Source organism: Ranitomeya imitator, chromosome 8 (genome assembly GCF_032444005.1).
Source record: "Ranitomeya imitator isolate aRanImi1 chromosome 8, aRanImi1.pri, whole genome shotgun sequence".
Lineage (NCBI taxonomy): Eukaryota > Metazoa > Chordata > Amphibia > Anura > Dendrobatidae > Ranitomeya > Ranitomeya imitator.
Window position 1 is genome coordinate 136,901,205 of NC_091289.1, and position 21,235 is coordinate 136,922,439.

At 46.8% G+C, this 21,235-nt stretch overlaps 1 protein-coding gene across 4 annotated transcripts in view; it reads right to left on the reverse strand.

The window, feature by feature from the left end:
* Positions 1-21,235, reverse strand: part of LOC138647975 (uncharacterized oxidoreductase YtbE-like) — a 171,408-nt gene that overhangs the window by 87,562 nt on the left and 62,611 nt on the right. For 2 of the 4 annotated variants that reach the window (XM_069737394.1, XM_069737395.1), the window contains exon 4: positions 15,386-15,487. The exons of the other annotated variants lie outside the window; for them this stretch is intronic. In XM_069737394.1, coding sequence (XP_069593495.1) covers positions 15,386-15,487 — 102 coding nt within the window. The remainder of the gene's footprint in view (positions 1-15,385; positions 15,488-21,235) is intronic. 4 annotated transcript variants of the gene reach the window in all.

Consider the following 21,235-nt stretch of genomic DNA (forward strand, 5'->3'; position numbering starts at 1 on the left):
TCCAAGTATTGTCAACTCCAATTTCTTCCACATATCCCAGCACACATACTATCGGGTCTCTAACAACTCTGCACTTATACGCTGCTTCAACTCGGCTCAAAACCACCACCCAAAAGGCAGCCAGTCTCGGACACGTCCACATCATGTGATATATTCCTGCCTTCTCACTCGCACACCTCGGACACCCAGAATTGGCACGCAATCCCGCTTTGTATAACACTTCCGGAGATTTATATACCCTATGCAAAATGTATAGCTGCGAGAGCCTATATGGTTCACTCAAGGATAGTCGCGGAACCCACTCCATCACCGATTCCCAGGTTTCATTTTCCATCGGCCCCACTTCTCTCTCCCACTTAGCTCTCGCCTTTATAGGGAAATCTAGCAGAAATGTGTGCATAAGGTCCTTATACAGAGTGGAAATAACTCCCCTTGTAGTACCCTCACCACACACATACTCCAACACTATATCATCTTGAACCCTGATATCAGCCTTCTTATTCTGAGCTCTAAAGGCATGTCTCATCTGCGCATACTGATATTCCCCTGTGGATCGCAAACCAAATTCTTCCTGCAATTGGGAAAAGGACTTCAGCTCCTGCTGCTGGATTATCTGGTGAACAAAGCAAATTCCCTTATTCTGCCATTCCATCAATCCTCCCAGGGCCTCAAAATCCTTTAAGTTGTGGTTAGACCATATCGGTGTGAATTTAGTCAACCCTGTAACCCCACGAATCTGCCTTAATCTATTCCATAATTTACGAATCAGGAACAGGGTTGGGTATATTTTCCCCAGCGCGCCCAATGAGCCATCCTCCAAACACCTGGCCATCGGTCGTCGGTCCGTCACCTCTTCCAATAGCTGTTGTACTGCACTGGATGACGCCCCTCGCGCCCAGCCCTTCAAATGCTGGCTCTGGGCCGCAAGGAAGTATATTTCCGGGTTGGGCAAAGCCAAACCACCATCTTCCTTGGGTCGTTGAAGCGTCTCCAAGCTAATACGTGGATATTGTCTACCCCATATCAAACTTCTAAAGAGGGCATTAATCTGCCTGAACTTCCCCCGAGGGATCCAAATTGGTGCGTTATGCAGAACATAAAGAATTTTGGGCATAAGGACCATTTTAATAAGGTTTACCCTACCGACGACCGATAGATGTAGCTTATTCCAGGCGTCTACCTTTGCCTTGAGTACCCCCATAACAGGAGTCAAATTTCTTTGCAGAAACTCCGCCACCGGCACCGAAATCCATATTCCAAGATATTTAAATTGGGAAACCACCTTCAGCCTCTCATCCCCAACATCCTCACTCACATTCTCTCCTACGTCATCCACTCTAAAAAGAACCGTCTTATCCCAATTAATTGTTAGTCCCGACACAGTACCAAATCTCTCAACAATTTCAACGGCCCCTCTTAGTGAATTGTCTGGATCCTCCAGGAACAGCAAAACATCATCCGCATATAACGCTATTTTTTCCTCTACTTTGCCATACCTAAACCCAGGGACCCCATCCGACTGCCGAATCTTAGCAGCAAGAGGTTCTACAGCCAACGCGAACAGGAGGGGTGAAAGCGGGCATCCCTGCCTAGTACCCCTAGCCAGCCCTATAGGACGAGATAGCTCCCCATTTACTCTAATTCTGGCGGATGGTAATGAGTACAACAGCTGTATCCAGGCCACAAACTGCGGGCCAAACCCCATACATTCCAGCACCTGCCAGAGGTACCCCCATTCGACGCTGTCAAACGCCTTGTGTGCATCTAGCGATACAATCACTCTTCGACCACAGTTATCAGACTCTACCTGCAAATTTACATATAACCTCCGCAAATTGATCGCCGTTGATCTATCCGGCATAAAGCCAGATTGGTCCGAATGCACCAGACTCGCAATAACACTAGAGAGGCGGAGAGCCAACACCTTGGCCAGAAGCTTGACATCAATTGTTAGTAAAGAAATTGGGCGGTACGACTCCGGTTTCCCCAAGTCCTTATCCTCCTTTGGAATGACCACTATTATGGCCTCTCTCATAGAGGCTGGCAAGCGCCCACAAGACCTAGCTTCCTCCAATACCATTTTTAATCTAGGAATCAACACTTCTGCCAACCCTTTATAGATCTCAGCGGGTAACCCATCGACCCCAGGCGCCTTCCCATTGGCCATAGACATCAATGCCCGACTCAATTCCTCCTCAGTGATAGGGGCCTCAAGGCTCTCCCTATCTGCCTCACTCAGTCTCGGCAAATCCAGACCTTCCAAGAAAGTCAGTGCATCCTCGACCGATTCACCAACCCGAGAGGAATACAAATCTGCATAGAAGTCCGCAAAGGCTCTCAAAATTTCAGGTGTTTCCGTTATTTTACCTCCACTAGCAGAATCCAAAGAGTGTATATATGAAGAACCTCTCTGAGCAGCAGCCACTACCGACAGCATATGTCCCACTGTTTCTCCCTCCTGATAGAACAATACCCTTTGGAAATCTCGTTTCCTCTCAGCTTTGCCTAGCAGAATTTTTTCCAAATGATTTTGTGCGTTTTTCATTCTTCTCTCTGCCTCAGGGGTTCCCAGTGTGGCCATCCCATCCTCTGCTTCCTTCAACTCCTCAACTGCCGCTTTTTCTACCTCTCTCGTCCTCCGCTTACACCTACTAATGTCCCTAAACAGTAGTCCCCTCAGGTACGCCTTCATTGCATCCCAAATTGTAAGAGCGTCGGCGCTTCCATCATTTAAGAGAAAGAATTCCGCCACCTCCCGTCCTATACTTTCCAACTCAATACTCTGTAACCAATTAGGATGAATCTTCCATTCTCTCCCACTTAGCGAGCGAGCCCCCTCCAATCTAACCTCTACTTCAATTGGACTATGGTCCGACAAGGCCCTTGGCAGATATCTCACCTCCCCAACCAATGTGTCCAAAATCCTGTTACCCAGAGCCATATCAATCCTAGAGAGTGTGGCATGTGCCGGTGAATAACATGAGTACCCTCTCTCCCCCACATGTCTAACCCTCCACAGATCAATCAAACCTATCTCCTGTATATAGGTGCCAAATGTTGTTATGTGTCCCTCCGACCTATTCTGAGTATTTTTATTTTTATCCCAATATTCATCACAGATGTTATTTAGATCTCCGATAATTATTAACGGTGTCGGTCCCCATTTTTCCACTCGCTCCATTACTTCTCTAATCTTCCTGCTAGAGTAGGGAGGCGGAATATACATCGCGGCAACACACAGCATCACTCCATACAGTATACACCGTAATAGTACATACTGTCCCTCCACGTCCACATATACCTTCACCTCCTCATACTGAACTCCCGCTGGAACCAAGATTGAGACTCCTCTTGCATACGTGGAGAAGGTAGAATGATATCCCCTCTGGATCCATCGTCTATTCAAAACATCCACTTTTTCCCTTACCAAATGCGTCTCCAGCAAGCATATCATTGAGGCCCTTTGGTCTCTTGCATATTGCAAACACGCAGCACGTCTAGATTTCTCCCCTAGGCCTCTCACATTCCAGCACAAAATCTTAAAACGGGTCCCCATCACTTGGCTCATCTTCACTATAAGTATCATCAATTTTGAGCTCAGGCTGTCTAACTACCCTCCCCCCCCCCCCTCCCAACTCCCCCTCCCACCCTTCCCCCCTCACATCTAACCATTCCACCTCTTTCCAAGAGTGGGGCATCATCGCCCATAGCGAACACTCCGTTTGGCATTACCTTCCCAACCCTCCTCCCACCACTGTACATAACAGGATTTCAGACATTTTGAAAAATAACGTTCTCAAAACATTTTAACTTAGAATTATTTGCACACACAAGAAGTCTGCATAAACTTAAAATATGTCGCAAACCCTTCCTCCCCCTTTCCCAGCAGCCATTACACCATCCCTTTAACTTTAACTGGATATAATCCAGCTCCCTTCTTCCCCCCCCATACCCCTTGGCTTGTCAATCACATGACTCTTTTCCAACTGACAGATAAGTAAACAACTTCAGACTCTTCCCACAGTTTCAGTCTCCTTTTCCTTTAAGCTTTTTAGCATTAATATCGATCCACTGGGTAGCGTCCTCCGGCTTCTGGAAAAAATGAATTTTATCAAACGCCACCACCCTCAGTCTTGCTGGGAACATCATGGAATACTGCACACCCAATTCCCTCAGCCGTCTCTTGATACCCGTGAACATCATCCGTTGTTTCTGCACCAGAGTAGAATAGTCTGGGTATATAGCAATCTTTTGACCTTCAACTGTCAGATCCGTCATGTCTCTGGCCTTCCTCAGGATAATGTCTCTGTCTCTATAGTTTAGAATTTTGGCGAGCATGGTACGGGGATTCGCTCCAGGGACAGGTGGTTTCGGCGGGACCCTATGCGCTCTTTCTACCGCGAACACTTTTGTTAGCGCCATATCTCCAAATGTCTCTAACAGCCATTTTTCAATATATTCCGTTGGATTCCTCCCTTCAGCTTTTTCAGGGATGCCCACTATGCGAATATTATTTCTTCTGGACCTGTTCTCAAGGTCCTCATTTTTCGCAGCCAATTCAGCTATTGCTTGAGTGAACTTTTTCTCTGCTTTTTGCAGCTGCACTATATGGTCTTCTGCAGTGCTCACTCTCTCCTCTACCTCCCCCACACGTTTGTCAATCTTCTGCATGGCTGCGTTTATCTGGGCTGTGTCCCCCTTAACCTCCTGTATCTGTATGGTCAGAGATTGTTTACATGAAGAGACTAGCGCAAAAACGTCTCTTAGGGTAGGCTCAGCTTCTGGCGCCATTTCCTCGGGTCCCCCTTCTGCCACCGCCATTTTACTCTCCTTTCTCCCCTGTTGTACCTCATGTTCTCCTGCTGGGCTCTCCTCCTCCTCCTCCTCTTCGGTATCAGCTCCGGCTCCCTCCTCTGCGGCCTCCGCTCTCGCAAACTGCTGGAGCTTTGCCGCTACCTCCATGCGCTTTCTGCATGCGGCGTTCTCCTTGTCTGCCTTTTCCCTCAAGTCGGCGCCATCTTGGATTGCGCCTGCATCCCCGGCTCCCGCGTCCTTCTGCCGTCTCCTGGTCATGTTCGTCGGTTCCAGCGCTACCGAACAGCACCGCCGGCCTCTCCAAGTCTCCCCGCAGCCAGTAAGCCCCCGCAGGGACCAAACAGCAGCGGCTCTGCAGGATTTTACAATATACAGCGGCGGGAGCTCACAGCCGCACGTCCGCTCACATGGACTCTCAGGCCACGCCCCCCGCAAAGTCTTCTTTCACTTGTAAAACCAGTAGGGAGCACCTTTAAGAAGGTGCAAACTATATACAAAACAGTTTGAATCATTCACCGTCCATGATCTGGCAGTCTTTTAAACAATGATGAACAAACAAAAAGAAGAGGGATCCCGGGTAAACAAAGGGATCCCTAGGAGTTAACCCTGGATGGGTTTGAGCAGCAGCAAGAAACAGTTAACTATTTACATATTCGGATCTCCGAGGTTTGTTACTGTAACTCAGGGGGTAGCACCGGTCGAAGTAACCCAGCTGGATACTGGCGGCAACCAGGTGCCACATAAGGAGCTCCCTCACTCCAGATGGGGGTCTAATGGCTTTGCATATCTCTTTTCTCATCCGATGCGGTATCAATGTCACTAATCGGTTGTTCAGGTATAATCTGGGTTCGAATGTCACTTTTGGTAGTAGGTTCAGTAGCGGCAATAATGCCTACTGTGGTAGTAGTATTAGGATTCGTCAGTTCAGAGTTAGTCTTAGTCAGGGCAGCAGGTGGCGATGCTGCGGAGCCTATCAGTAGGTCTTCTGTCACTGGGGAAGGGTCAGCGTTCTAAAGCTACCGTCACACTAAACGATATCGCTAGCGATCCGTGACGTTGCAGCGTCCTCACTAGCGATATCGTTCAGTTTGACACACAGCAGCGATCAGAATCCTGCTGTGATGTCGTTGGTCGCTGCAGAAAGTCCAGAACTTTATTTGGTCGCTGGACTCCCTGCAGACATCGCTGAATCGGCGTGTGTGACACCGATTCAGCGATGTCTTCACTGGTAACCAGGGTAAACATCGGGTTACTAAGCGCGGCCCTGCGCTTAGTAACCCGATGTTTACCCTGGTTACCGGCATCGTTGGTCACTGGAGAGCTGTCTGTGTGACAGCTCTCCAGCGACCAAACAGCGACGCCGCAGCGATCCGGATAGTTGTCGGTATTGCTGTAGCGTCGCTCAGTGTGACGGTACCTTTACCTGCCACCACGGTGTCCTCGGGGTCGGCCGACTCTGCCGACTGCCGGCTCCGGAACGCCGACCGCGGGGCCTTGCGCTGCGGCATTGCCATCTCTGTGTGCAGTAGCTCACTTTCCGGAAGGACCTTGCTTTCTGGCTTTGGAGCGCTGGAACTTCTTTCTTGCTCCGGTCCAGACGAGGCTGCCGACAGACGTCTGGTGAGGCCCCCGGTGACGGTCTCCTTCCGCCTGGCCTCAGCGCTCAGCTGCGTCCGCCGGAGTCGATCGACGAGCTCGTCCACTCCGGCCTGCAGGAAGTCGGGGCTCACAGGTGACGCTTGGCCGCGGTATCTCTCTGGGTAGCCGGGGGAGTCCTCGGCTCCGACCCCACGCTCCGATCCCGATCGGCTGGCCATGGCGTCTCCCACGTGGTTCAGTTCTTCTCCCTCCTTGTCCTTTTCCCGCTCTCTCCTTCGTGGGCGGTTTCGTTTTCTTTGTCTCCGCACTCCACTGAGGATCAGGAGGCGGATCTCGGCTGCTGACAGACACGTCCTCAAAGTACAGAAATATTTAGACTGGGCGGCCATTACTTTTCGCGCTCTTCAGCTTGCTCACGCCCACTTCCACGCCCTTCTTCTTCTCGTGTGCTCCTCGTGGCGCGGCAATGGCGGCGGTTTTGGCGGGAATCTTGCGGCAAATAGCAATACACAGTCTTTGCAATAAATCACAGTTCAACACGTTTCAATCACAATTCCAAGGCACACATGACCTGCTTCTCAGGCTTAAGTATGATCCTGTTCGTGACGCCAAGTTGGATCGCCCCCAGACACAGGGCCACGAGTTCTCGGTACCGGGCCTCTCTGGTTCGGTTCTGAGGCTGTCACGGTGGCTAGACCCGGTCCGCGACCCTGCTAAGGGGCGTCCAAAAAAAGGTGGTATAGTCTGTCAGGGGTTCGTGACGCCACCTGTGGTGTTCGGTCAGGGTGACTGACGCTGCTGTGGGGTCCGATGGGCTGATGGAATGGCAGCTAGATGGTATACCTTCCCACAGGTGAAGTATATCCCCAGGGCTTCCCAGTAAGGTGGATGGTGATGGTGTGAGGTGCAGGCAATAACGAGGACACAGGGTTGCAGTCTCTTTACCTCTTTACTGAAGACTTCAGGATCCTCAATCCAGAGCACGTTTAACAGGGCTATCAGAGACCGGCCGGTCCGATGGGCACTTCCAGAGTTTCCCTCGCAGATGGAAATCGTTGCCCACCACTAGCGCCTGTGTGTTGTAGTCCTACCCCCTGCTGAGCATTCGGAATAGTCCTCACAACTGCTGTTCTCGTTCGTTCGTTCTCTACAGCTCTCTCTCTTTCTTTAGTTCCAGATGTTGCTAGTTTCTCGTCCCCCGGTATGTTTTGGCTAGGACGCACCCGTATGACGGGAAGGCCTGGAGGTCTTCCGGGACCCTAGAGACGCCCCTCTCCCACTGTTGCCCCTATGTCTTCTTAGGAAATTTAAGGTAGACAGCCAACCTATAATTAACTGTCCTGCGGAGTTTGAAGTAAGGCCTAAAGTCAGTTACTCCCTTGGTGTTCCGGCCACCAGCTACGCGCCTCAGTAGGATGTTGCCTCGGTCTCACGGAACGACTCCTACTGGTTCTCCTTTGTGCTTGATCTCGTTTACACTGTTCCACAATATCCTTCTCTTCTTGTCTCTTTCTTAGGATACCGCCGCAAGGTAGTGCAGGCGCGGTTCCGTAACGTTCTGTTCTGTTCGCTAGGCACCTGCCAGGTTCCCACGCCTGACAGGGACCCCCCTGTGTCTTCTCCCTGCAACACCCCCTGCCACGGGATGTTGCCTGAATCCAACCCAGTCAGCTTCTGACTAACTTTCTATCCAACCCCTAGTTTTACCAGTGTGAGGAGGGGCCCAATAAATAAAGCCTTTTGCTCCCCCTAGTGGCCAGAGTGTGAAGTGTAATGTGTGCTGGTGATACCTGGTCAGGAGAATTCCTTCAGTGCCATCAGACGTACCATCACTCCCCTTAGAGGCAGAGTGTCATACTGCAACGACCAGATCTCTGGGGCGCTGCATATATGCATAAAGTGCAATACTATGAGTCTGACGCATCAGAGCTCCCACACCAGAATTCTGGGGGAAGAGCTTTGTAAAGTCAAAACATTTTGGCGCAATTCAGAGCTCTGCCTACGTTTTGCAACTTCATGCCAATTTCTCCCAACCCCGCAGAACTGGGTAGAGCTGAGGCGAGCGGGAGGTGTTGAATTTATGACGAGCAGTGGCCATCACTACACCACTTACTACAGCTGGGGCTGGAGTAGGATTTGTGGTGAGATGCACACCGAGGGGTACGCTGCTTATCTGATGCGCCTCTTCATGCATTGGGTGCATCTGAGTCCAGCACACCCTTACATCAAGACCAGCGTGAACACTACCAGGCTTGATGAATTGGGCCCTACGGGGGATCTTAGTATGCTCACCTTTTGAGATATGGCTGCAATATTACAAGCTGCTTGTAATACAGTACAAAAGGTCTACAACAATGTTTCTCAAACTCTTTGCGGCCCCCAACATGTCTTGTTTCCACAATTCTCTAGTATTGCACAGGTGATGGAATTATTATCAAGGCAGCAGAAATTGCCACAGCTTCTGTGCTATACTAAGGAATCCTGAAAACATGATCTGTTGGGGGCCGTGAAGACTGGAGTTTGGGCAACACTGGTCTATAATAACAGACGGGTTTTCGTTCCCGGACTAGGATCATCATCAGGTTCTAGATGCATTAAGTCCACACGGCCAGATTTGCATTCGTTCTTATAGTTCGATTGTACTGTTTCACTCATTTTATTTTCACAATAAAATAATAACTTATTCCACAACGTTGGAAGTAGAGATCTGTGTAGCAATTAGACAACATCAAAAACACTTTAGGCCTCTTGCTTTGATACACTATCAGTATGACACAGCAAACATTGAAACTGGCACAGAATCTTTTCTGAATGTCCAGATGTGAAGGATGTCTATCGCCTACATTATTCAGCGTCCTTGAAGTTAGCGATAAATTGACCACAATTGTAGGAGGTTGCTTTGGTCAAACGGTATATTCTGTATAAGACTTCTTATCTGTTCAGAACAGCTTTTTGTTGGCTACATCTGAATTATTTTATTTTAACTTGTCATATTGTAGAGATAACAAATTATTACTACTTGCTACAGAAATAAACAACTGGCGTCCAGCCTGTGTATCCTTTCTACACCTTTCTATTGACCTGTGTGAGGGCTTCTTTTTTGCGTAACAAGCTTATGGCTTTATTTATACCAATTTGTGGTACATACAGTATAACATCTTAATCACTTTTTATTGCATTTTTTTGGGTAGGAGTGATGACCAAAAAAAGTAATTCTGCTGTTTAGATTTTTTTCTATCATAGCGCTTTTACTGCATGCAATAATTAATTTTACATTTTAACACACACCAATCTTTTACAGACATAGCGATGCTTAACATACAGTATTTTTTTTTTTTTTTAGTTTCTTGATTTTTAACGGGGGAAAAAAAAGGTTTTTCAAATGTTTATTTTTTTTTAATATTTTTCGTACTGAAAATGAACTAAAAATACAGATGCATTTTTTTTTTATCCTGAAAATATTCTGCATCTAATATAAAAAATCACCCCCAAATTATTGTGGAACTCAACCTTAACCCCTTCCCGACCTTTGACGCATACGCTGCGTCATGAAGGCTACGTTCACACTAGCGTTGTGCGCCGCTGCGTCGGCGACGCGACGCACAACGCACCGAAAAACGCTGCGTTTTTCGACGCGTGCGTCGTTTTTTGACGAAAATCGGACGCAAGAAAAATGCAACTTGTTGCGTTTTCTTGGTCCGACGCTAGCGTAAAAAAAAACGCACGTGTCGGAAAACGCAACAAGCAAAAACACAGGCGTCCCCCATGTTAAACATAGGGGCGCATGACGCGTGCGTCGCCGCTGCGTCGCCCGACGCTAGCGCAACGCACACTAGCCGAACGCTAGTGTGAACGTAGCCGAAAGTCGGTGCCATTCCGACCCATGACGCAGCATATGCGTCATGGAAAGATTGCGTCCCTGCAGTTCGGGTGAAAGGGTTAACTCCCATTTCACCCGATCTGCAGGGACAGGGGGAGTGGTAGTTTAGCCCAGGGGGGGTGGCTTCACCCCCTCGTGGCTACGATCGCTCTGATTGGCTGTTGAAAGTGAAACTGCCAATCAGAGCGATTTGTAATATTTCACCTAAAAAAATGGTGAAATATTACAATCCAGCCATGGCCGATGCTGCAATATCATCGGCCATGGCTGGACACACTAATGTGCACCCACTCCACTCCTCCGATCGCCCCCCCAGCCCCCCGATCTGCGGTCTGCTCCCCTCGGTCCTGTGCTCCGCTCCCCCGTCCTCCTGCCCGCTCCCCCCGTGCTCCAATCACACCCCCCGTGCTCCAATCAAACCCCCCCGCACTCCGATCCCCCCCCGCACAGCGATCACCCCCCCGCACAGCGATCCCCCCCCCGCACAGCGATTCCCCCCCCCCCCGTGCTCCGATCCACCCGCCCGCACAGCGATCCCCCACTCCGTGCTCCAATCCACCCCCCCGTGTTCCGGTCCACCCCCCCCCCCCCGTGCTCCGACGCCCCCTCCGTGCCCTGATCTCCCCCCCCTTATACTTACCTGGCCTCCCGGGGACCGTCCGTCTTCTTTCCTGGGCGCCGCCATCTTCCAAAATGGCGGGCGCATGTGCAGTGCGCCCGCCGAATCTGCCGGCCGGCAGATTCGTTCCAGAGTGAATTTTGATCACTGAGATATAACCTATCTCAGTGATCAAAATAAAAAAAAAAAGTAAATGATCCCCCCCCCCCTTTGTCACCCCCATAGGTAGGGACAATAAAAAAAATATATATATATTTTTTTCCACTAAGGTTGGGGTAAGAACTAGGGTTAGGGTTAGGGGTAGGGTTAGGGTTAGGGGTAGGGTTAGGGGTAGGGTTAGGGTTTCGGTATGTGCACACGTATTCTGTTCCTCTGCGGATTTTTCCGCTGCGGATTTGATAAATCCGCAGTGCTAAACCGCTGCGGATTTATGGCGGATTTACCATGTTTTTTCTGCGCATTTCAATGCGGTTTTACAACAGCGATTTTCTATTTGAGCAGTTGTAAAACCGCTGCGGAATCCGCAGAAAGAAATGACATGCTGCGGAATGTAAACCGCTGCGTTTCCGTGCAGTTTTTCCGCAGCATGTGTACAGCGATTTTTGTTTCCCATAGGTTTGCATTGAACTGTAAACTCATGGGAAACTGCTGCGGATCCGCAGCGTTTTCCGCAGCGTGTGCACATACCTTTAGAATTAGGCTATGTGCACACGGTGCGGATTGGCCGCTGCGGATCCGCAGCAGAGTTCCATCAGGTTTACAGTACCATGTAAACATATGGAAAGCCAAATCCGCTGTGCCCATGGTGCGGAAAATACCGCGCGGGAACGCTGCGTTGTATTTTCCGCAGCATGTCAATTCTTTGTGCGGATTCCGCAGCGTTTTACACCTGTTCCTCAATAGGAATCCGCAGGTGAAATCCGGACAAAAAACACTGGAAATCCGCGGTAAATCCGCAGGTAAAACGCAGTGCCTTTTACCCGCGGATTTTTCAAAAATGGTGCTGAAAAATCTCATACGAATCCGCAACGTTGGCACATAGCCTTAGGGCTAGGGTTGGGTTGGAATTAGGGTTGTGGTTAGGGTTAGGGGTGTGTTGGGGTTACGGGTGTGTTGGGGTTAGGGTTGTGATTACGGTTACGGCTACAGTTGGGATAAGGGTTAGGGGTGTGTTGGAGTTAGAATTGAGGGGTTTCCACTGTTTAGGCACATCAGGGGGTCTCCAAACGCAACATGGCGCCACCATTAATTCCAGCCAATCTTGTATTCAAAAAGTCAAATGGTGCTCCCTCACTTCCGAGCCCCGACGTGCACCCAAACAGTGGTTTACCCCCACATATGGGGTACCAGCATACTCAGGACAAACTGCGCAACAATTACTGGGATCCAATTTCTCCTGTTACCCTTGTGAAAATAAAGAAATGCTTGCTAAAACATCATTTTTGAGGAAAGAAAAATGATTTTTTATTTTCACGGCTCTGCGTTGTAAACGTCTGTGAAGCACTTGGGGGTTCAAAGTGCTCACCACATATCTAGATAAGTTCCTTGGGGGGTCTAGTTTCTAAAATGGGGTCACTTGTGGGGGGTTTCTACTGTTTAGGCACACCAGGGGCTCTGCAAACGCAATGTGACGCCCGCAGACCATTCCATCAAAGTCTGCATTTCAAAAGTCAATACTTCCCTTCTGAGCCCCGACGTGTGCCCAAACAGTGGTTTACCCCCACACATGGGGTATCAGCGTACTCAGGAGAAACTGGACAACAACTTTTGGGATCCAATTTCTCCTGTTACCCTTGGGAAAATAAAAAATTCTGGGCTAAATAATAATTTTTGAGGAAAGAAAACGTATTTATTATTTTCACGGCTCTGCATTATAAACTTCTATGAAGCACTTGGGGGTTCAAAGTGCTCACCACACATCTAGATAAGTTCCTTTCGGGGTCTAGTTTCCAAAATGGGGTCACTTGTGGGGGGTTTCTACTGTTAAGCCACATCAGGGGCTCTGCAAACGCAACGTGACGCCCACAGAGCATTCCATCAAAGTCTGCATTTCAAAATGTCACTACTTCACTTCCGAGCCCCGGCATGTGCCCAAACAGTGGTTTACCCCCACATATGGGGTATCAGCGTACTCAGGAGAAACTGGACAACAACTTTTGGGGTCAAATTTCTCCTGTTACCCTTTGTAAAATAAAAAATTGCAGGCTAAAAGATCATTTTTGAGAAAATAATTTTTTTTTTTTTATTTTCATGGCTCTGCGTTATAAACTTCTGTGAAGCACTTGGGGGTTCAAAGTCCTCACCACACATCTAGATTAGTTCTTTGGGGGTCTAGTTTCCAAAATGGGGTCATTTCTGGGGGATCTCCAATGTTTAGGCACACAGGGGCTCTCCAAACGTGACATGGTGTCCGCTAATGATTGGAGCTAATTTTCCATTTAAAAAGCCAAATGGCGTGCCATCCCTTCCGAGCCCTGCCGTGCGCCCAAACAGTGGTTTACCCCCACATATGGGGTATTAGCGTACTCAGGACAAACTGGACAACAATATTTGGGGTCCAATTTCTCCTATTATCCTTGGCAAAATAGGAAATTCCAGGCTAAAAAATCATTTTTGAGGAAAGAAAAATTATTTTTTATTTTCATGGCTCTGCGTTATAAACTTCTGTGAAGCACCTGGGGGTTTAAAGTGCTCAATATGCATCTAGATAAGTTCCTTGGGGGGTCTAGTTTCCAAAATGGGGTCACTTGTGGGGGAGCTCCAATGCATAGGCACACAGGGGCTCTCCAAACGCGACATGGTGTCCGCTAACAATTGGAGCTAATTTTCCATTCAAAAAGTCAAATGGCGCGCCTTCCCTTCCGAGCCCTGCCGTGTGCCCAAACAGTGGTTTACCCCCACATATGAGGTATCGGCGTACTCGGGAGAAATTGCCCAACAAATTTTATGATCCATTTTATCCTACTGCCCATGTGAAAATGAAAAAATTGAGGCGAAAAGAATTTTTTTGTGAAAAAAAAGTACTTTTTCATTTTTACAGATCAATTTGTGAAGCACCTGAGGGTTTAAAGTGCTCACTAGGCATCTAAATAAGTTCCTTGGGGGGGTCTAGTTTCCAAAATGGGGTCACTTGTGGGGGAGCGCCAATGTTTAGGCACACAGGAGCTCTCCAAACGCGACATGGTGTCCGCTAAAGATGGAAATAATTTTTCATTCAAAAAGTCAAATGGCGCTCCTTCCCTTCCGAGCCTTACCATGTGCCCAAACAGTGGTTTACCCCCACATATGAGGTATCGACGTACTCAGGAGAAATTGCCCAACACATTTTAGGATCCATTTTATCCTGTTGCCCATGTGAAAATGAAAAGATTGAGGCTAAAAGAATTTTTTTGTGAAAAAAAAGTACTTTTTCATTTTTACGGATCAATTTGTGAAGCACCTGGGGGTTCAAAGTGCTCACTATGCATCTAGATAAGTTCCTTGGGGCGTCTAGTTTCCAAAATGGGGTCACTTGTGGGGGAGCTCCAATTTTTAGGCACACGGGGGCTCTCCAAACGTGACATGGTGTCCGCTAAAGAGTGGAGCCAATTTTTGATTCAAAAAGTCAAATGGCGCTCCTTCCCTTCCAAGCCCTGCCGTGCGCCCACATATGAGGTATCAGCGTACTCAGGACAAATTGCACAACAACTTTCGTGGTTCAGTTTCTCCTTTTACCATTGGGAAAATAAAAAAATTGTTGCTAAAAGATAATTTTTGTGACTAAAAAGTTAAATGTTCATTTTTTCCTTCCATGTTGCTTCTGCTGCTGTGAAGCACCTGAAGGGTTAATAAACTTCTTGAATGTGGTTTTGAGTACCTTGAGGGGTGCAGTTTTTAGAATGGTGTCACTTTTGGGTATTTTCAGCCATATAGACCCCTCAAACTGACTTCAAATGTGAGGTGGTCCCTAAAAAAAATGGTTTTGTAAATTTCGTTGTAAAAATGACAAATCGCTGGTCAAATTTTAACCCTTATAACTTCCTAACAAAAAAAAATTTTGTTTCCAAAATTGTTCTGATGTAAAGTAAACATGTGGGAAATGTTATTTATTAACTATTTTGTGTCACATATCTCTCTGGTTTAACAGAATAAAAATTCAAAATGTGAAAATTGCGAAATTTTCTAAATTTTCGCCAAATTTCCGTTTTTATCACAAATAAACGCAGAATTTATTGACCTAAATTTACCACTAACATGAAGCCCAATATGTCACGAAAAAACAATCTCAGAACCGCTAGGATCCGTTGAAGCGTTCCTGAGTTATTACCTCATAAAGGGACACTGGTCAGAATTGCAAAAAACGGCAAGGTCTTTAAGGTCAAAATAGGCTGGGTCATGAAGGGGTTAAAGGTCCAGGTTACTAGCCCTGTATGTACTAAGAGCTGCAATTTTTTTTCCCAAACCACCTGAGGTAGCAAAAGATGAAAAGTTACCTCTGTAATACAAATCCTCAAGAGCCTTCCATGTCTCTGCTCTCGCCTCCCGGGAACTCTTACCAGGAATGTGAGCATCTGGCCAATGCATCAAGTAAAGATCTAAAAAGGAAGACATAATCTTGTCACTAAAGTATGTAGAGTTAAGAATCTTGTCACTAAAGTATGTAGAGTTTGCTACTTTTCCTTACCCATCCATAAAGTGGATTTAAGCTGAATAGTTGGTAGCAGAGTAGTTGGGAGAGCATCCCATCAAGTGACACTTTTTGATAAGTAAGACTGATATCACTAGGTTCACGAATGGAATGCATTTTTTTAAATTAAATTTATAAAAACCTGATTTTTTAGGGACCATTGCACTTTTGAGGAGCCTATATATAAAAGAGAAATCCCAATCAAGACCACACTTCAAAAACAACCCCCTCCAGGACCTCAAATCCGCATTCCGAAGATTGGTTAATAGTGATGAGTGAACATGCTCAGATTAGGCTACTTTCACACTTCCGTCTTATGGCCTATGTCGCAATGCGTCGTTTTGGAGAAAAAACGCATCCTGCAAAGTTGCCTGCAGGATGCGTTTTTTCTCCATAGACTCGCATTAGCGACGCATTGCGACGTATGGCCACACGTCGCATCTGTCGTGCGACGGATGCGTTGTGTTTTGGCGGCCGCGACGCACAAAAAAACGTTCAATGTAACTTTTTTTGTGCGACGGGTCTGCCATTTTCGACCACGCATGTGTGGCCGAAACTCCACCCCCTTCTTCTCGTAACTCACAAAGGGCAGTGGATGTGTTGTAAAACTGCATCCGCTGCCCACATTGTGCTAAATGTAGCACAACGTCCATCGGTACGTTGGGCCGACGGTTTGCGACGGCCCCATACCGATGGAAGTGTGAAAGTAGTCTAAGGTGTTAACCGAGCAAGCTTGGGTGCTAACCGGGCTAACCCTGCATGTCCTGTTTGCTAGGCAATTCCTGACTGTCGAACAGCCGTGAGACATGCTGCCACAAGGACTTGAATGCATTTTTAAGGAATGCATACTCGAGTAACATCTTATCCGAGCACATTCGCTCATCACTATTCATTAACCCTTCAAGTGCTTCACAGCAGTTAACACATAACAAAAGGAATTTTTTTTTTACTAAGGCATTGCCCCAAATTTTCGTTTTCACAGGGGGTAACAGCAGAAAACAGACCCCTCAATTTCTTGCACAATTGTACAGTGCTACAGCAATACCCAATCTGTGGTCGGAAACTACTGTTTGAGCACATTTGTAGGGGTGTGTTGAGCAACTAGAACTCACAGGCGGTTTTCAGAATTGTATATATCTTCAGGCTATTTTTATTTATGCTTAATTTAAAAAGAAACTCCAAACTTTAAAATATCAGACAAATGCCCTACAGCAATGATATAAAAGCCTGCTGCTTATAAAAGCTATTGCAAAAATTAAGGCAAAAAAATAACCAAAAATATTTATGAATATTCTGAGAGCTATAACTTTATTATGGAATGATTGAAAAACTGTGTTTTGGGAATTTTTGTTTGCTTTACGGTGTTCACTAAAGGGTTTTAAATAATGCGACAGCTTTATGGATAAGGTCGCCATGGACACAGCAATGCCATGCAGTCACGGCCAAAAGTGTTGGCAGCCTTGAAAATGTTCCAGAAAATGAAGTATTTCTGACATAAAATTATCGCAATTACACATGTTTTGTTACACACATGATTACTTCCTTTGTGTGTAATGGAACAACTCAAAAACAGAGAAAAAAGGCAAATTGGACATAATTTTGTTGTCACATTTCCAAAATTTTGTGTAAAAAAACTTTGCTTCAAACATGTGATGCTCACTCAAACTTACCTGTAGTGAGTAACAGGTGTGAGCAATATGAAAATGATACCTGAAACCAGAAAACCAGAGGGGAGAAGTTGACTCAACCTTAGCATTGTGTGCCTGTGTCACACTAATCATGAAGAACAGAAAGAGAACTGTGAGGACTTGAGAACAAGTAACGTAAGCTCCCTGCTTTTTAGGGGCAGCAGGCACACCTTCAATGATGCCCCCAGGCAATAGCTGGGAGGCATCTTGTATTTAAGCCACCCTCCCCAATAGTGAGGTGATTGAGCAACCTCTACAGTTAGTTTGTAGCAGTAGTATGTGCAACAGTATGTCCCCAGGTCCCTCATTCTTAAACTATTAATATAATTTGCCAATTCTGTATATTCCCCATAGCCCTGTGTAGTGTGTACATGAAACTGTTTCCGCTCAGGCGGTGTCCGAAACCTGAAACTGCTTCGGCGGTACCTGAACTGTTTCCCGATAAACTATGTGTCTGAATGTGAACCTCTCTCCAAAATTCATGTTATCCAGACTGTCCGTCAGTCTCCAAATTCAACTCCCCAGTGACTCCTGTCAAATTACCCCATCCAGCGTAACCGACCTCTTGGATCGGCAGCTGCATTATCAGGGACTGCTTAAGAGTGGTACCTGGCAGCTAACTGCATTTCAAGCCTGACTCCACCATCAGGACCTCCAGTAAACACCAGGTAGCTTTTAGCTATGCCTCTCCCATGCAAGCCCGGCCTCGTGGCACAGTGTGTCCATGAACCACATGCACCACTTGCAAGCTTGGCAGTTTGCTCAGGCCATGGATCCCGCTGATCCCAAGATTCTTGTGGGAGAGGGGATTCTGTGACCATGGACCTACAGGTCTTCCTGGTGGCCTTCCCAAAGGTCTTGGACGAGCTTGGTTGTGCTTCCTCCACTGCATCCTGCCTTCTCAGACTTAATCAGGGAGAATTGTGTTGTGAATTCCGCTCTTGGGCTCCCTCCGGTGGTTGTAAGTGGCACTTTTGTGAGTTCTGCTCTTGGGCTCCCTCTTGTGGTTTCTAGTGGTATGGCTGCTCCTTGGAGTTAGCTGTCTTCAGCTGCTTCCACTGATCGTCTTTTCTGCTCGGCTATTTATGCCTGGTTCTGTCCTTCAGCCAGTGCCACTTGTAAAAGGTTCCTGGTTGGATTCACATCTCTTTGGAGTTCCCGGTTATCCTGACCAGTTCAGCAAAGCTAAGTTTTTGCTTGCTCTTTTCTGTTCACAGTTTGTGGACTTATCCGTTCTGTGCTTCTATGTTTGTCCAGCGTTATCAGTATGAATTAATTCTGTCTTGCTGGAAGCTATGGGAAGCAGATTTACCCTCCACACCTTTAGTCAGGTGTGGAAATTTTTAGTAAACTCTGCGTGGATTTTTGTAGTGTTTTATACTGACCGCACAGTATTCCATCCTGTCCTATCTATCAAGTTAGACTGGCCTCCTGTGCTCATCCTGGTTTCATTCTGTGTATGTCTTTTCCCTCTCCACTCACAGTCATTATTTGTGGGGGGCTAATCTATCCTTTGGGGATTTTCTTTGAGGCAAGATAGTTTTCCTGCTTCTATCTTTAGGGGTAGTTAGCTCTTAGGCAGTGACGAGGTGCCTAGGGAGAGTTAGGAGCACCCCACGGCTACTTCTAGTGTTGTGTTGAGCTTAGGGACTGCGGTCAGTACAGTCACCACTTCCTTCAGAGCTCGTTCCATGTTGCTCCTAAACCACCGTATCATAACAGTACAAGTGGCCAAAAATGAATTAAATGCATCTCAAAAGAAGGAAAAGAAAGTTCTGAACCATTTTTTTTTTCTGTGCTCTGGTTTGTCTTTTTTTTCCTCTTGATATCTGGGTGGTTCAGGATATATGCTCTGGCATGGATGTTCAGGGTTTGTTTTCTCGTGTGGATCAACTTGCTGCAAGAGTACAGAGTATCCAGGACTACGTTGTCCAGACTCCGGCTTTAGAGCCTAGAATTCCTACTCCTGATTTGTTTTTTGGGGACAGATCCAAGTTTTTGAACTTTAAAAGTAACTGCAAATTGTTTTTTGCTTTGAAACCCCGTTCTTCAGGTGATCCCATTCAGCAAGTAAAAATCATCATATCCTTGCTGCGTGGTGACCCTCAAGACTGGGCCTTTTCTCTTGAAACAGGGGATCCGGCATTTTTGAATGTTGATGCATTTTTTCAAGCGCTCGGATTATTGTATGACGAACCTAATTCTGTGGATCATGCAGAAAAAACCCTGTTGGCCTTGTGTCAAGGTCAGGAAGCGGCAGAATTATACTGCCAGAAATTTAGAAAATGGTCTGTGCTCACTAAATGGAATGAGGAGGCTCTGGCTGCTATTTTCAGAAAAGGTCTTTCTGAAGCCCTTAAAGATGTTATGGTTGGCTTTCCTACGCCTGCCGGTTTGAGCGAATCTATGTGTCTAGCTATTCAGATTGATCGGCGTCTGCGCGAGCGTAAAGCTGTGCACCATATGGCAGTGTCCTCGGAGCAGAGTCCTGAACCCATGCAATGTGATAGGATTTTGACTAGAACAGAACGGCAGGAATTCAGACGTCAGAATAGGCTGTGTTTTTACTGTGGTAATTCTACTCATATTATCTCTGATTGCCCTAAGCATACTAAGAGAGTCGCTAGGTCTGTTACCATTAGTACTATACAGCCTAAATTTCTCTTATCTGTGACCCTGATTTGCTCATTGTCGTCCTTTTCTGTCATGGCATTTGTGGATTCAGGCGCTGCCCTGAACTTAATAGACTTAGAATTCGCCAGGCGCTGTGGTTTTTCCTTGCAGCCTTTGCAGAGCCCTATTCCTTTGAGGGGTATTGATGCTACACCCTTGGCCAAGGATAAACCTCAGTACTGGACGCAGATGACTATGTACACGGCCCCAGCACATCAGGAAGATTGCCGTTTTCTGGTGTTGCATAACCTGCATGATGTTGTTGTACTGGGTTTTCCATGGTTACAGGAACATAATCAGGTACTGGATTGGAAAACTATGACTGTGACTAGTTGGGGTTGTCAAGGGGTACATAGTGACGTTCCTTTGATGTCAATTTCCTCTTCCCCCTCTTCTAAGGTCCCCGAGTTTTTGTCGGATTTCCAGGATGTATTTGATGAGCCCAAATCCAGTTCCCTTCCACCACACAGGGACTGTGATTGTGCTATTAACTTGATTCCTGGTTGCAAGTTCCCTAAGGGCCGACTTTTCAATCTGTCTGTGCCAGAGCATGCCGCCATGCGGAGTTATGATAAGGAGTCTTTGGAGAAGGGGCATATTCGGCCCTCTTCGTCACCATTGGGAGCGGGTTTCTTTTTTGTTGCTAAGAAGGATGGCTCCTTGAGACCCTGTATTGATTATCGTCTTCTTAATAAGATCACGGTTAAATTCCAATACCCCTTGCCTCTGCTTACTGATTTGTTTGCTCAGATTAAGGGGGCTAGTTGGTTTACTAAGATTGACCTCCGAGGGGCATATAATCTTGTTCGTATTAAACAGGGTGACGAATGGAAAACTGCATTTAATACGCCCGAAGGCCATTTTGAATACCTTGTGATGCCATTTGGGCTCTCTAATGCTCCATCTGTGTTCCAGTCTTTCATGCATTATATTTTCCGCAATTATCTTGATAAATTCATGGTCGTATATTTGGATGATATTTTGTATTTTTCCGATGATTGGGAGTCTCATGTGAAGCAGGTCAGGATGGTGTTTCAGATCCTTCGTGATAATGCTTTGTTTGTGAAGGGGTCTAAGTGCCTATTCGGAGTTCAGAAGGTCTCTTTTTTGGGTTTTATTTTTTCTCCCTCGTCTATAGAAATGGATCCTGTTAAGGTTCAAGCTATTCATGACTGGATCCAACCCACATCTGTGAAGGGCCTTCAAAAATTTTTGGGCTTTGCTAATTTCTCCTTGGAGTTAGCTGTCTTCAGCTGCTTCCACTGATCGTCTTTTCTGCTCGGCTATTTATGCCT